Genomic DNA, 12,422 nt, shown 5'->3' on the forward strand with positions numbered 1-12,422 from the left:
AGCATGGGCGCCGAGCCATCTGTGGTACTAGCAGATATCATCGGCAGTAGTTTGACCTCGAATGGTGTCTGATGGCTAGATTGGATGAATGAGATTACTGCATCCCCTTATCAGCGACTGTCTGTAACTCCAAGTTCTTGAACTGTGTGATAGTTCATCTCATTGTGGTCTGTAACTCTTGGAGTTCCCCCCAGCGATGCCTGGTGGTTATTGACAAGATGTAGTGGCACAATTCGGCATCGGCTCCACAAAAAACTGCGATGTGTGTTTGTCACCGTCTGTTGTGATGCTTGTATTTGTGGCCGCAACGCCTGTCACAGTGGTTGACTCAATGTGGCACATGCTCTATCAGCTACTTGCAGGAATTTATCCAGTGATGTCCTTCATATGCTATTAATGTCAACTGTACTTGAGACAGAAGCTGTTGTCACCAGATATGTAGCAGCAACTCATTAGATATTACTCTGCAAACCACTATCACTCGCAAATGTCTCCAAAATTACGACGCGTTTCTGTCCCCACATTTCTCCTGGTAAAGCACTTGTGAAAGCCTCTGCTCGGGTAGCTTTATGCAGTGAGCGATTAGTGAAGTCTTCAGGGTGAGGTATGCTTGCTGAAGGGGGAATCACATCGAAAACTATTGTCACTCAAACACTACACAGCGATTCCACAAAGTGGCTTTTGACAGTGTCCACAACTTAGCACACCCAGGTGCAAACACCACTATCAAGTTGCTAACTGAGTGGTTTGTGTCGCCATTGATTAAAAAGGACGTCAGGAGTTGGAGTCGCTCATGCTTTCAATGCCAGTATTGTAAAGTAGGACAACATGTTCATGCAGAGGTCGGAAATTTTGCAGGTTCACCTGCAAGGTTTGGTCACATTCACCTCGACATAGTGGATCCACTTCCACCCTCAGAGGGTTATAAATACTTGCTCACGGCAGTAGACGGATGCACAAGATGGGCAGAGGCTATACTAGTGACAGACATAGCAGCCGAGACAATAGCAAAGACATTTGTTGCATATTGGTTAGCACTTTCTGGATGCCCCCTTCATATTATATCAGATCAGGGTCAACAATCTGAATCCAATCTGTTCAATGAACTGGCCAGACTATGTGGATTCCAGCGTCACCACACAACCAGTTATCACCCGGCAAGCAACAGGATGGTGGCACATGGCACAGAAGGCGGCCCTCATGTGTCAGCGAGAGAGTTGGACAGAGGCGCTATCACTAGTAGTACTAGGTTCACGGACTGCGTATAAGGCAGATATTGGCACATCAGTGGCGGAGATGGTTTACAGAGAACCACTGAGAATATCGGCATCCCGCCATGGTAAACATCTGGTCTTCATGCACAAAGTGTTGGCGGATTGCTTGCACGTCATGTTGTGCACAGACATCATACAGGCTCCCCTACAGCCTCCTTATACTGGGCCCTGCCAAGTACTGTGATGTAATGCCCATACTATACACATCTTGCAAAATGGAAAAACTGTCAGTGTGTCCATTGAAAGAGTGAAACCAGCATGGACCTTACCATCACCGAAGCACAAAAGCACTCTTCCAGTTCAGGGTGATTGAGGGTCAGGCGAGCCTACACCTAGTCGAACTGAAGGGGCAACATCAAGATGCCAGAGGACTATAGAACAGCCAGTCACACATGTGCTCACACTAGCACATCAACCGGTCGTCCGTACAAGAGCTGGATGACAAGTCAAATTCAGGTACCCCTACATCTCAGGTGTTTCGCACTTTAAGGGGGGGGGGGGGGGGGAGGCTGTGTGGTAACAAGAGGCCGACCAGTGAAGTGCATTGTTTGTTCCTTGGATGAGTAGCTGAGTTTGATGTTTACTCTTTGCTTTTTGTTTTTGTTTAGAGCTGCCCTTCCGATGTTACTCCAAGTAAATAAATGTTTCTAAGTATATGTGGGTTTGATTTCTGACCAACAGAATAAATGATTCATAAAAACTCATAAAAGTGCACTTTCCTACATTTTTAATAATAAGTATTAATGTAATATAAACAGCTGGAGCAGAGAAGATACTGTTTATAATAACATAAGTAGTATCTGGTAATATAACAGAAACGATAGTGTTCTGTGACTTTCCAAATTAGGAAAAAAAAAGTGGGAAAATTAACTTAAATTTAATATATTCATCTTAAATATTCAAATTAAAGGAAGCCTGTAAGTTAAATTAACACTTATGATATAGAGATCTAATATATATTGTTTCCAGAGAAATGCATGACCACAAGTTGACATGACCTGTATGATTTGAGACGAAGTCAACCAACAGTACCCAAAGGCATTTGAAATGTCTACGGCCCACAGAGAGAAACAGGAAAAGCAGTGCTACCAGATGAAGGAAAGTATGAATATGCTTGCCACCTCACAGCAAGAAACACAATTATCAATGCCAGCACGATCGTGTTAGTGCAATCAATGGGTGAATGTGTCAGTGTCAAAATCAAGAGTTATCTTGCAGTGTCCTGCTAATGATTTAGAAGGTGGAACCCTGCATACTATTCCATTTTCCATCTTTTGTGGATAACCTCTATGTACACTCTTTCTCTCTTTTCCCTCCTCCTCCTTCTTCTACAGAAAAAAACTAAGAATGCTGTCTTTATCATCATTACATACAATACATATAATCATTGTAGTATTTAGCTAAACAATTTTGCTAAGTATGAAGTTAATAGTGAACAGTCTTTAGCTTATGTTTTTCAAATAATTAACGATCCATAGCAAACACAAGCAATGCCTATAGGGAAACTGGTGAAATAAATCAAATTATGTGCAACTTACAGCAGTTTATCTGTACCCTGATTTCAACAGTCTCTGTTTTTATATGTTTCTTGTAGCAGTTTATCCATTCACTAATTACGAGGTCTACAGAGACTGTTGTAATTAGTGTACAGATAAACTGCTACAAATCACATATAATTTGATTTATTTGACCTGTTTCACTTGTCAGATGTAAACATCCTCAGATCTTCATTGCCTTGGTGGCAACAAGTTAGAGGTTTAAAACACTGCTCCGCACCATTGTCAACACAGAGAGGTATGCACAGGATCTAATGAGTGGAACTAATCAAATATATCAAATAATACATGCCCTGTGGCAATATTAATTAAAGATTCTGATTTCCTGATTATGTAGCCCAATAACAAGAATGGTACCAGTATATAAATATTAATATGCAGGGACTTACATTAAGACATGTAGAGTTAATACCTTTACAATCAAAGAAAGTCTGTGGTTTTGTACAAAACCCATTTATGATGTGCTATGTAAATTTCAAGGCTTCACTTCCTCACTATAATTTTTTACCTGACAAAAATAAATCCATTTCAAGAAAATCTGACAGTTTGTAGCCATTATTTGCAACAGTAAGTTCTGCACAGATAGGTAATGAAGATCTCACCTGGCGGAGAAGGATGAAATCCCTATAAGGCACTTCATTACGGGAAAAATAGTTTCTATAAATTGTGAGTTGCTGGTACGGACTACTCTGCCTGCCCTCCGCTCTCAGAGTTGGTTGTTGCTTGTTGTGTGCAAAGGCGTTGTGACCCACAAAACCACGCAGTGCTGTTGCAGAGCCACGTGAGTCTGCACTAACTGACAGGCCACCCACATTGCCAAGGACTGCATTGTTCTGTGAACATTAGTACAGCATTGTTAAACAGTTACATACATATGGAATGATAATGGGGAAAAAAGTAGATGAAAAAAGATAGGCCAACAGCTTATTGTCAATAAATAATAGTAACATCTGCTCTAAGAAGGATAATGAAATTTGCAAACAGCTTGTGGACAAAAACAAAAGCAAAGCACAATAAAAAAATACAAGTGTTCTACAAGCTAACAGAAAAAGTCTACTGATAATAAACTTTATGAACAGTGTGAAGAAAACTGCTACTACATAGAAAATTAATATTGATATGTGGGTTCACTTGCACACAATGAAAATGAACAATAATATTCACATTGGCAATGTGTTGAAGAGTCAAACTAGAGCAAAAATCATAATTGAACACTTGGAATTAGAAGGCAAGATGTTGCATGGAAGTAACTTCATTATCTGTATAACTGGTATAAATGATGTGGCCTGTAATGAAGCTGCTGTTTGTATTGGAGGTTTGACAAATTTTCTAGATCAAAACAAACTGAAAAATGCTATTGTTGATACAGTTACAAATTGGCATGATTTAGTTTATAATTCATGTGTTACCAAAGGCATGAGAAGCAAATACTGGAAGTAGAATATGTTAATAAGTAAAGCTGCCTTCGCCACATGACAGCATAACATGAGTTGACAACACCACACAAACAAACAAAATTAAAATAAATTTCAGATTGTTTCGTACAATAACAACAAAATAGAATAAACTGATGAATATTGAAAAAAAAAAAAAGCAATCTCATATTTATATACTGTTAGTGACATTGGGCGCAATACTGAAGAGACTTATTACATCATTATAAAATACACTGTAGAAAAATACACAAGGGTGAAGGTATTGGCATCTGTCTTAGAAATGTTTAGTATGAAGTGAATGACTGCATACCTGGACTTTCTGTGACCGACAACAGGAAAAAGAAAGCTATCCAAGAACAGTTTGATTATAGGAGGCCTGTAGAGGTTACCAAAGGTAGTACACTGTTGAATTTTTATGACTAGAGGAACTAGGCTACTCGATAAACTAACAACAAAATTATAGTAACAGCAGATGTGAACTCATACCCTTTAAGCTAAAGCAAATTATCTCCGGCATTTTAAGATGCTACAGTCATTCAACCATATCCACATCAATTCATCACCACCAAGAATAACACCTTGTGCACAGACTTGCATTGACTACATCCTAACAAATTTACGAAGGGAAAAAATTTGTTGTCAGAAGTATAGAAAACAAATTCTTTGATTGTAGAGCTATATTAATGGAAATTAATACTGATCAAAAATATGTACCATACAGTAACTCACTAATTCATAAAAGAAAATCTGACTTAAATAATTTAAGGAGACCCTTGCACATATAGAAACCCTTGGATACACAAAAAAGCTGCAAGTATAAAAGCAAAAGTGGGGACTTTTTTGTTTAATATTTAATCATAGTTTAAACCATATCGCTCTCCTGGTCATATGTCAGTTTACAAGACCAGAGCCACTACATCTCAATCAAGTAGCTCCTCAGTTTGCCTCCCAAGGGCTGAGTGCACCCCACTTGACAACAGTGTGCAGCAGACGGGATTGTTACCCATCAAAGTGCTTAGTCCAGCCTGACAGCGCTTAACTTCAGTGATCTGACAGGAACCGGTGTTACCACCGCAGCAAGGCTGTTGTCTCATATTAAATAAGCATTTTACAATTGTTATGAATGCAAGGTCAGAACACCAGAATGATGTCAAGCTTGGGATCATAGCGCTCCAGCTTTCCATACATCACTAGGGCCACATTGCTCCTCTGGACTTGGAAGATAAATGGGTTATGGCTTAGAGCATTGGGAACTCTGATTACAGTTACTAAGAGCCACACTTCACAGATTCTCAAAACCTTGGGCTATCAGTTGTCTGCTCAAGGCAACATGACTATGCACAAATATGGTAAGTATTATTTGCTCTGTGATAGATTTTGTGTTTGCTAATGAAGACTGTGTACCATATCACACAGGAGTGATAGCTATTAATTCTTTTTGTAAAATGTAATGGTACCCTATCACAGGGAAATCAGATTAAGACAACTATTTAAAATTTCAAAACATTCAACTTTATTTTATAGCACAGTTGTCTTATTGCTTCTGAGCCAAAAAGAGAGAGAGGACGGGTGCTGGTAGCGGTGGTGGTGAGAATGTGCCTGTTTTGTGTGTGTGTGTGTGTGTGGGCGGGGGGGGGGGGGGGGGGGGAGAAGAAGAAGCAGAATTTGTAGCTGCTTACCCTGGTATGAGTTAGTTCTTACCTTAAAATATAGGCCTTCCATATTTTGCACATCAATTTCAACAGCAGACTGACAAGTAGAGAAATTCCCATAAAGTTGCAAGCAATTGTTCAGAATACGACACTTGTCTATTGCCAGAAGTGGATTGACTTCACCAGCACTCTGGTAACGTATTGCTCCTAATCGGCAGCCTGCCAAAACTGATCCTGTTATGTTGTGCTGTGCATCACGGTCTGTAACATTTAAAATATGTTTAGAGTTCATTCAAGCAACAGTGATTACAACTGTGGTACAACATATTTATCAAAATAAGCTACCCATTACATATTTCCTGAATGATATTTTTCTTATGGAAACTGCTTTTGAATTTTTCTACTACAAAAACAACAATAAGTAAGGGGTATTGGCATGAGTTAAAGAACAGGTAAACTGTAATTCTTCTACATTATGCATGCTATGAGTTTTAAACATACATTGAAGTAAGAGTAGCCCTGAAGAAATGTTCACAATACACTTTAGTATTTATCTCTGTTATGCGGTTACATTTCATTCAATTAGGTAAGTGGGAGCATTATTCACCCGAAAGTCAATTTTTTTAGTATTATCATAATACCTGATCGTTCATTTATATGATGTATTTAGCATGCAACAGATAGTCAATAAGTGCCGAGAATATACTTTCAAGACAGACATTGCAGTCACTGACTTAGACAAAGCATTCAATAGATTTATAAGACAAAAGCTACAGCAAATACTTTCTGACAAGGGCGATCCAAGCCACTTTATAAATAAGCAATACAGTCTGAGTGTGGAAAGCAGAACTATTTGCTGGGATTCAGCTATATCAACCAACAGTGAATACCATCTTATCTGCAGACAATTGAGCAATAGCAACATATAGAAATCCCTTTACATGCTAAACAAAATTTCTGGAACATATAAATGCAATTTCTGATGGGAGCCTAACTTTATGACATTTCATGGAGAAAACTACATCAGATTAAAAATCTGTATCAATAATATGTTATAGATAGAAGTCATACAAAGTATGACTGAGACTATGAAAATAAAGTTGTGATTTTTTATAAAATCTATAGTGCAAGGCGTAACGTACTGAATAATGGAAGCACTACAGAAGAGAAATAATGGCTGCCCATCTCTGTTGTAAGGCAGTGAGACACAGATGAAAACCACAGAAATTAGTCTCAGATCAAAACAATAGAAATGAGATTCCTGTGTGAAAATAAGGGCTGCTCCAACATAAACTACAAAATAAATAAGGATATCATAAAAGAACTAGAGATAAGAGAATTCTGTGGTAATGTGGCATTGCTTAGAGGGACAGTTGCCATCTGCATAGATCAGAGAGGCTACTGCTAGAGCTGTAGTGTGATGCGCATCATGTAAGCAAACAGTTGTCTAAGTCTTCAGTTGTCAACAGGTTGTGACAGTTGCCATTCATGCTTGTAGGCAATTGATTGGCTTTTGTAGCCATGTAGAAAACTCCAAAGCAACTGTAACGCAGCTGGTATATGACACCACTGGTTTCAAACACTGTCCTAAATTTGATTGGATAGGAAGTAGGACTGTTGACATTTTTAAAAATATCAGGAATCCAAAATATCGCAGTTTTAGAGTTGTATATTTAAGTATACTGATTTATTATTAGATACTCTGTAAATCAACAAGCCAGCAGCCTGCTTATCCCCCTTAGAGCAAGAATTGGAAGGAAAACAATGCATATTCACACTTGGTGATAACCACTTTACTAATAATTGTAACTGCATGTAAGTGGCACAATAAAAGGTGTCCGATGGGCCTGTCATTCTGTTTCGTCACTTATCAGATTTGTCCAGAACACTTCATGTCTACTCCCTGTTTCATCATTTTTGCAAATGTCAGCAAACTACCAACTGTAGTATCAAAATTTCATGCTAAAGTTAAATGTTACAGTTTTTGTTGATAGCGCCGATTACGTCAGCATGCATGGTGAAGTTAAACATTGCAGTTTCTGTTGATAGCGTCGATTACATCAGCATTTCCCCTCATACGTCTCCCCCATCACAAAAGCCAATCTTGTCATTTAGATTTTTATTCATCATTTTTCGCAACTGTATTTGAAGAATGCCATTGTGGAGAAATAGCACACCAGTTGTGCTAAAAATTGTTTTATAATGCAACTGGTGTGCTATTTCTTCACATTGGAAATCCTGTTATTCCATTCACACTGTCACCCCCCCCCCCCCCCCCCCCCCCCACCAGTGTAGTCGGACTTCTTCATGCCACCTATACTTGCTTCACACAGTCAAAGAGAAAGACTGGATGTGGTGAAAGCTCAAAAAGTAGAAAGACTCCTTCACACAGTGAAAGAAAAATTATTTTTGGAAAAAATATTGATATATTGATATTTTATCAACAGCCTAATAGGAACAGCCTCTGAGTGAAACAAAGAAGCAGGTGGTGGCTTGTTGTGTGGGGCATGTATTGCACCTGTATCTTCCATACCAATGAATTGTGGGGCACTGGGTTAGGAGAAGATTTGACAGAATGGTGCATCAATACATTGTAAAGGTTATGAGGCTGACAGAATATTTCTTTGCATGGTGAGGGCAGAATTGTTGACAGAATATTCCTCATTTCAGGACATTAAAATATGTAGCTAAAGATCTGGCAATGGATGTCATTAAGTTTCTCAAGGCCTGGACAGTAAAGGGGTGCATGTCTCATTCACAATTACGAGTTTTTTGTCATCACACTAAGAAATGGATGGGCACAATTGTGTTTGTGACAATAATATGTTATCAGAATATAAAAAAAAGGTAGACTGATTTATTATTTGGGACAGATTATTCCCTGTGGCCCCTGTTAGTTATGGGTTTGTTAAAAGTTTTCTTCGAATATGATTCTGAATACACAATTTGCAATCAGTTATAAACAGACTTGGTGCTAGGTACTGTGTCAGATAATTTTTCTCAAACTTACCAAAACCAACTGCTGAAACCGGCAATGTGATAATTTCAGCAATGAATCCATAGTCGCCACCACCGCCTGCTGATACCATGTGCAACCCTAGAACAGCTCCTCTGGTGCGATACAAATGACGCCACCTTGAGGGCTCCGTTGTAGCCAACAAAGTTGCTAATGGTGCAGTTCCGTTAACATATCCCTCAAAAAGAGTCAGAGAGTCGGGCCGGACCACAGATCCATTTTGTAAATTCACCTCCAAAAACCTGAACAAGAAATTTTATCAAATGTTATGGTAGACAACCCCTTGTAATTATTGTGTCATATCTACTGCACAGATTGTATGGATGAGTAATTTATGAAGTAGTACTCTCTTTTCTATTATCAGAACAGGGCATAAAATAACAAACACCCCTGCACATATATTTCTTTATGATACTGTTTACTTGTCTTCCTTATACTCTATAGGTATATAAAATAAAACATACCTGAAACCAAACGGTTTTGAGTAGTAAACACTGGAAAAGACCTTAACACAACTGACTGGTCTGTTGTCGTACTTGAAGTATACAAGTACACGCTCTTCGACTGTGATATGCTTGTCTGGTCCACAGACATCAATAGCACCAAAAAGATGTCGTGGTAGAGATGAGGCGTCGGCAAGTGGAGCAAAGGAACTTGCACCTTCATCTCGGGCCTCTCCAGTCAAGGACAACACTGTGACACCCACTCCAAGGACATTATTCACTCTGAAATGTAACAAAACAATAAATGAATTCAATGAAACCTGAAGTCAACTGTTAAATTCAATGTTTTTCTGGAAATGTGTAGCTGAAGCTCTTGGCTCCTTATCTTTCTGAAAGGGCCCCAAAAAGAAAGTGTGTCTGTACAGAATTCCTCCATAGAATGTAATGCCTTGCGTGAAAATTACATCATAGCAATTACCTAACTGTCAAAGTTTAAAGATCCCCCCCCCCCCCCCTCCCACACACACACACACATATGCACACACTAGAGACCAGCAAACTCATTCACTTTGTGAACTAGTTCACTGTTGACCGGCCCTTTTTGGGAACCATTCACTTTTACTCATTCGCCATTGCTTTTCCTTTTTCTAATTATGTAATACTCTACATCTCCACAAAAATACGAGCACACAAGGCAAGCATACCTCATCCACACAAGACTACCATCTTCAGTATCTCGAGCCAGAATGCAACATCATGTGGGATGCGAGCAGCAATCTGGAGAGGGTGGGGAAGGGCAAGGGAAAGGGATAGTAGAGTACAGGTGGGGAGAGAGATGAACGCTGTCTGGTGGAGTGTGCAGGGACTAGGCTGCCACCAGGTGCAGCATCAGGAGGTTGTGGAGCAGAGAGGTGAGCAAAACAGAACAGAAAAGGAGAGGAGCAAGGAAAGGCAGGTGGATGCATTAGCAGAGAGCTGCAAATAAACAAGATGGTAGACAAGAATGGGGAGGAGATGATCAGACAGAGGGTCAGTGAGAGAGCACCTCGTGTTCCTAGTGCCAAAAAGGCGAGTACGTCATTCGTTTATTACATATTTTTATGAGCTTCCAACAGGAGAGACTTATTTACAGATAACTGTGTAGTTACTATATTATTTTTGTAATTTCTTGCGTATTCGAGTGCTTACTAGGCACAAGCTTTTATTTTAATAACAGTGTAGTGTATAGTACTGCCATTGCTATCAACCCTCATATTGTACAGGCTTTTGTTTGTTTTGGTTAGTATAGATCAGTGTCGCGTAGTCTGTCAGTGAGAGAGCACCTTGTGTTCCTCTGCTGCTAAGAAGATGAGTACACTGGTTGGTTTTTTTTTTTTTTTTTTTTTTTTTTTTTTTTTTTTTTTTTTTTTTTTTTTAGTGACTGCAGTAATGGATAGGAACTGTGATCGCTGTGTACAGACATGAGATGAGTTGGCGACCCTTCATTCGCAGCTCCAGGCTGCGTTGGCTTCTGTCACACAGCTTTAGGCTGCTGCCAAGGGGCATCACTGTGGGGGGTCAGATGTGGGGATGCGAGGGACGTTTAGCACATCCCACGTGTCGCCCGTTTGGTCCACTGTTGTGGCCTTTACTGAAGTTGACCCCTCACCCAAGGTCAGTTGGGAGATAATTCCAAAGTCTGGCAGGCAGCAAAAAACATACAGAGGGGCCAATTGTAGGTCCCCCCCCCCCCCCCCCCCCCCCCCCAGTTCGTTTGATGAACAGGTTTTGGGCATTGGCCGTGGCTGACAATGTCTCTGAGCCACATGCAGTCGTCCACCCTGTTCCAGAGGAAGCTTCTCGGCCCGCAAAGTCGGGGCGTTCACAGAGGGTGGGTTTGCTGGTAGTTGGTAGCTCCAACGTTAGGCACATAATGGGGTCCCTTAGAAACATGGCTGCCAAGGAGGGGAAGGAAGTTAGCGTGCACTCCGTATGTGTACCAGAGAGAGTCATTCGGGATGTGGAAAGGCTGCTTCCGGATGCCAAGAAGAGTACAGGGTGCAGCCAACTACAGGTGGTGGCTTGTGTCAGTACCAGTGAGGTGTGTCACTTTGGATCGGAGGTAATTCTCTCTGGTTCTGGGCAACTAGCAGAAATGGTAAAGACTGCCAGTCTTGCTTGCAAGCTAAGGCAAAGTTCACTATCTGCAGCATCGTTGATAGAACCGACTGTGGTCCTTTGGTGCAGAGAAGAGTGGGGGGTTTGAATCAGATGCTCGGGCAGTTCTGTGACCATGTAGGCTGCAGATTCCATGACTTGCACCATTGGGTGGTGAGTTTCTGGATTCTGCTTAATAGGTCAGGAGTCCACTACACACAGGAAATGGCTACAAGGGTAGCGGGGTCTGTGTGGATGGAACTGGGTGGGTTTTAGGTTAGAGGGCCTCAAGGAAGCACAGGAAGGGTGTCTGACTAAAAGAGGGCAGGTAAAACACAGTAAGTTAGTTGTAGAAACAATTGGTATTGTAGTTGTAAATTGTCATAGCAGTGTTGGTAAAGAACCAGAACTCCAAGCCCTAATAGAAAGTACTGAAGCACAAATAGTTATAAGTACAGGAAGCTGGCTGAAGCCGGAAATAAGTTCTGCAGAAATTTTTTCAGACGATCTAACAGTGTTCAGAAAGGATAGATTAAATACAATTGGTGGTGGAATATTTATTGCTGTCAGAAGTAGTTTGCCTTGTAGTGAAATTGAAGTAGATAGTTCCAGCAAAATAGTGTGGATAGAAGTTATACTTGACAATCGGACTAAACTATTGGAAATGAAATGAGCGTTTGGTGTCATTGGCCAGGAGGTCGCTGACAGGGCAGGTCTGGCCGTCTCGGTGCAGGTCATATTACATTCGATGCCACATTGAGTGACCTGCACACCGGATGGGGATAAAATGATGATGAAGACAACACAACACCCAGTCCCTGAGTGGAGAAAATCCCCGATCCAGCCGGGAATCAAACCCGGGCCCAGAGGATGGCAATGCATCATGCTGACCACTCAGCTATTGCGGCA

The 12,422-nt window shown here is 40.5% G+C and overlaps 1 protein-coding gene across 1 annotated transcript in view; it reads right to left on the bottom strand.

The window, feature by feature from the left end:
- Nucleotides 1-12,422, bottom strand: part of LOC124620119 (protein bark beetle) — a 351,158-nt gene that overhangs the window by 23,980 nt on the left and 314,756 nt on the right. Inside the window, exons 27-30 of the mRNA XM_047146790.1 lie at nucleotides 9,399-9,659; nucleotides 8,929-9,176; nucleotides 5,968-6,179; nucleotides 3,433-3,663 (exon numbers count right to left, since the gene is read on the bottom strand). Of these exons, the coding sequence (XP_047002746.1) occupies nucleotides 3,433-3,663; nucleotides 5,968-6,179; nucleotides 8,929-9,176; nucleotides 9,399-9,659 (952 nt within the window). The remainder of the gene's footprint in view (nucleotides 1-3,432; nucleotides 3,664-5,967; nucleotides 6,180-8,928; nucleotides 9,177-9,398; nucleotides 9,660-12,422) is intronic.

The sequence above is a fragment of the Schistocerca americana genome, chromosome 6 (assembly GCF_021461395.2).
Source record: "Schistocerca americana isolate TAMUIC-IGC-003095 chromosome 6, iqSchAmer2.1, whole genome shotgun sequence".
Lineage (NCBI taxonomy): Eukaryota > Metazoa > Arthropoda > Insecta > Orthoptera > Acrididae > Schistocerca > Schistocerca americana.